This window comes from Tarenaya hassleriana, unplaced genomic scaffold (assembly GCF_000463585.1).
Source record: "Tarenaya hassleriana unplaced genomic scaffold, ASM46358v1 Cleome29, whole genome shotgun sequence".
Taxonomy (NCBI): domain Eukaryota; kingdom Viridiplantae; phylum Streptophyta; class Magnoliopsida; order Brassicales; family Cleomaceae; genus Tarenaya; species Tarenaya hassleriana.
In genome coordinates, this window is record NW_010966092.1 from 1,464,932 (window position 1) to 1,468,930 (window position 3,999).

General features: G+C 38.5%; 1 protein-coding gene across 1 annotated transcript; it reads right to left on the reverse strand.

Moving 5' to 3' along the window:
* Positions 1-89: 89 nt before the first annotated feature.
* LOC104818372 (ATP-dependent Clp protease proteolytic subunit 2, mitochondrial-like) lies at positions 90-1,530 on the reverse strand. Its single transcript, XM_010547937.2, has 2 exons — positions 1,200-1,530; positions 90-602 (listed from the first exon to the last, which is right to left on the reverse strand). The coding sequence occupies exons 1-2, from the start codon at positions 1,501-1,503 to the stop codon at positions 184-186; spliced, it is 723 nt and encodes a 240-aa protein (XP_010546239.1). The 5' UTR covers positions 1,504-1,530; the 3' UTR covers positions 90-183.
* Between the last annotated feature and the right edge of the window lie 2,469 nt (positions 1,531-3,999).

Genomic DNA, 3,999 nt, shown 5'->3' on the forward strand with positions numbered 1-3,999 from the left:
CACGCGTGAAAAAAAGCTTATCCCAAAACCAAAAAACAAAATCGCGATTTAATTTTAATTATTTTTTCAGTAAGATTTATATATATATATGTTTCAGAAAATAGCATAAAGTGCATGTTTGCAGAGATCTAACTCAACAATGAAGAAACTTTATTACTATGGTTACCATGTCTATCTGCCTGTCTAGCTTGAACTTTTGTCTTTGCCGTCATTCCCGACGGCGTCCCTCACCAACTCCATTGGTCTTTTATCGATCACTTCATCGATTATTCCAAAAGCCTTCGCCTCTTCAGGCGTCATGAAATAATCCCTATCCATGTTCTTCTGAATCACCTCTATGGATTGCCCCGTGTGCTTTGCATACAATTCGTTTAGTGTGTCCCAAACGCGAACAATCTGCTTAGTGTGAATCATCATATCCTTAGCCTGCCCATTGTATCCCCCCGAAGGCTGATGAATCATAACGCTCGCATTGGGGAGTGACCGTCTATGGCCCGTGGCACCTGCTGCCAGGAGGAGAGAAGCCATGGATGCAGCCTGGCCTAAACAAATGGTGTTGATCGGGGATTGAATGTACTGCATAGTATCATAAATTGCAAGACCTGCATCAAAGACAGGGATGCAAATGGATCACCAAACGCATGATCTCAGCCAGGCTATAGCATATCGGTTATGAGAAACAAGACCGACTTTCTAGGGGAAAGAATCAGAGCTTGCCACGACCCAGAGACTCGGAACTCGGAAGCATGTGCAGACATGTCCATACTACCATAAATGAAGAAAACCCGGAGAACATTTCACAAAAACAAACTATAATTACATCAAATTAGGTGAATCCAAAGTATCCTTTATCAATTATTAGCACAAGGCATTTCTAATGAACTCTCATGAAAGATATCAGCTCCAAAAACATGGACAAGACATTCAACAAAGGGACAAACGATAAGATTCACAGTTAACAGGCCAAATCAAACACCAGAACAACGACACCCCCTAAGAAAACAAACCCTGCAGCGCTCTACATTCAATCTCCAGTAGAACTACCCAAATTACATGCCAAAACAGACACCAGAACAGACAAACCTGAGGTAACAATCCCTAAGGAAACCCATGGCAACATTTCAAAATAAAACAACCAAAATCCGCTAAAACCCCGAAATGCATTTGAAAAAAAAGTGATACAAAAAGGGAAAGCTTACCTGCAGTGACATGGCCACCGGGCGAATTGAGGTACATATAGATAGGCTTAGAAGGGTTCTCGGACTCCAGGAAGAGAAGCTGAGCAACGACGACGTGAGACGTGTCTTCATTGATGGGGCCATTGATGCAGATTATACGCTCCTTGAGCAGCCGAGAGAAGATATCGTATGCTCTCTCGCCTCGCGAAGAGTGCTCTATCACCATCGGAATCAGACTGTAGCTTCTTCGCGCCGTGGCGTTCGCCTTCGCCGCCATCAACGACGGAGTCCATAGCCTCCTCGCGCCGGAGATCAGACCCCTCATCGTAGCAATTCTAGGGCTCGGAGAAGGGACGAACGCAAAAAATACAGAGACGAGTATCAGATGGGTCTTGGGCTTTTGGTCCTCGGGCTGGGCGAGCAGCCCATCAACCGGTCTGAGGATCGGTTTAAGATTCAATTTTCATCGGTTTAGATTAAATTGTACCTTTAGTTAATAATCTAATATTCAAATCTATCCGAATTCAATAATAATCGAACCAAATTATAACTCCAAAAATTCAAACCTAGAGAAAAAATACATATTTTTACCAATAAAAATCTAAATTGAATATAATTAAACTAAAATCAATATAAAAATTGAATAATTATATTTTTTTTAAAACTAAAATAAATAAATTCGAATATAACCAAAACCCGATAAATCATCTCTAATCGAAATAACCAAAATCTGAAACCGAACCATATTACATTCGGTTCAGTTGTAAGATTAAACATAACAGAAGAACGATACTCCATAATTTTCATCCACAATTGTTGGAAAATATATATGTATACAACCAAACAAACAAATATATATGTGTATATATAGTCCAACTACATTTTTTTTTTTGACGAAACGCCGTTTTGTCAAAAGCCAAACAACCAAACAAAGGAAAGAAAGAAGAGAGGACACGTCGTCAAAGCGAAACGCGATTATTCCGTCCAAGAAAACCTTCCAACACGACTTTTCTCTTGCCGCTCTCAGCCCCACCGCTGCGTTTGCGTTTGCGTTTCGCGGCGGCGTCTTGGAGGCGTGGGAGAAAAAAACCAAAAGCGGACGCACAAAGGATTGCACACATCCGACCGCAGATCAACATAATCGCCAACGTCACCATTATGATTGATACCCCGATAACCGGGTCGAATTTTCTGACCCGGTTCGAGATTGTCCCTAATTCTCCCGATTTTCTCGGGTCGGGTTTCTCCGAGACAGATGTGGATATCCGCTTTTGACACGTGTCGCTTTGGGAGGGACTCAACGGATCCACGTGTTCCGATCTGTCGGAGATGACGATGCGTCCCTTGTTTGTGTTTGTCTGAACAAATCGGAAAAAAAAACATTTACCCAAAACCAAAAAACAAAATCGCGATTTAATTTTAATTATTTTTTCAGTAAGATTTATTTTAAATTATTGTCTGGAAAAAAATGAAGTACCTCTTGGGTTTCCAGTTTTGCAGCCGCGTCATCACCGGCCGGGATTCCGATCAGTCAAACGACTTATCACCGGAACCGTTTTCCGCTTATCAGATTCGTTCGATTTCTCGACCTCGTCGATCGGGGACGGTTTGAGTTTGCCGTTCTTTAACCGGAACTTGGACCACGAAAACCACCGGTTTTTCTTCTTCCTCCTCTTCTTCTCGCCGCCGTCCGGCGACACAATCGGTTTCAACTGTCGACAAACCCAAACCAGCCGAGAAAACACGATGGCGAAGACCCGATTCGCTCTCGGTGTATCTTGTCGGGATTGGCCATTGACGTTGGAAAGAAAGAGAAGAATGAAGCCTTGTCGAAGACTTTTGAATGTCACGCTCGAAGCGGTTGGATTTAATCCATTTAAAAAAAATTAGTTAAACAATTAAGTCGCTTAATTGCAATTACTGTTGAAAAGAACGAAATATTATTAAAATACAAATACGAATATTGTATTACGTATAAATGTATATTTTATTAAACAGAGAAAGGATTACAAATGAGTTTATATATATATATATATATATATATTTGGACTGTATTTTCTTATCCCTGCGTGCGTAATTTCGCATGATTTACGTGCCTAAAACAATTTTTTTGGTCTCCATAATTATATAAAATAATTTATTCAATTCAACTGTAAAATAAAATAAAACCCAAACCATCAGAATTTGGGGTTCGAACTGTTCTGGTGGGCTTCGTCCTTAGTATGCATGGAAGGGCCCATCAGTTGGTACGTATGCGCTTTCGTCTGTTTTGCTTTAATATTTATTCGGTTCGGTCTGTTATAGAAAAACATTATACCATTTGATTATATTCGGTTTTGATTCGATTTCTCAAAAAGATGTTTATTTTATCGAGAAATTTTTAATTTTCAAGATTTTTAATATTCAGTTTGGTTTAATTCAATTTCAATTTATTCGACTTTGTGAAACAAAACCGTTCAAGATTTCTTAACGGATCAATTTGGTAATAAATTTTTCGGGTTGATCCGGTTAGATTCTCAATAACCGAACCCTACTAAAAAAATTATTCTAAATGCACTTTAATGTATTTTTACTCATCTTCTCTTGGTATTCATTTTTTTTATATTTTTTTGTTGGGTAAATTTTTATTTATATTATTTTCTTAAATAATTTAAATCTTAGGTTTAAAGTATAAATCCTAAATCCAAATTACAGATTAAATGTAGTATGTAGAAAATATAAATCTTAATTTCTATAATTTGATTTTTAGATATAGTTACAACATTTGTTTCTGACAAGTTCTCTTTATATATTTTAGAACATTATCGAAGTAGCCTGTAGG

Coding starts and splice junctions, on each gene's coding strand:
- LOC104818372 (XM_010547937.2), bottom strand. CDS start 1,503: ATGAGGGGTCTGATCTCCGGCGCGAGGAGGCTATGGACTCCGTCGTTG. Junction 603..1,199: donor CGGTGGCCATGTCACTGCAG/GTAAGCTTTCCC, acceptor TCTTTGATGCAG/GTCTTGCAATTTATGATACT.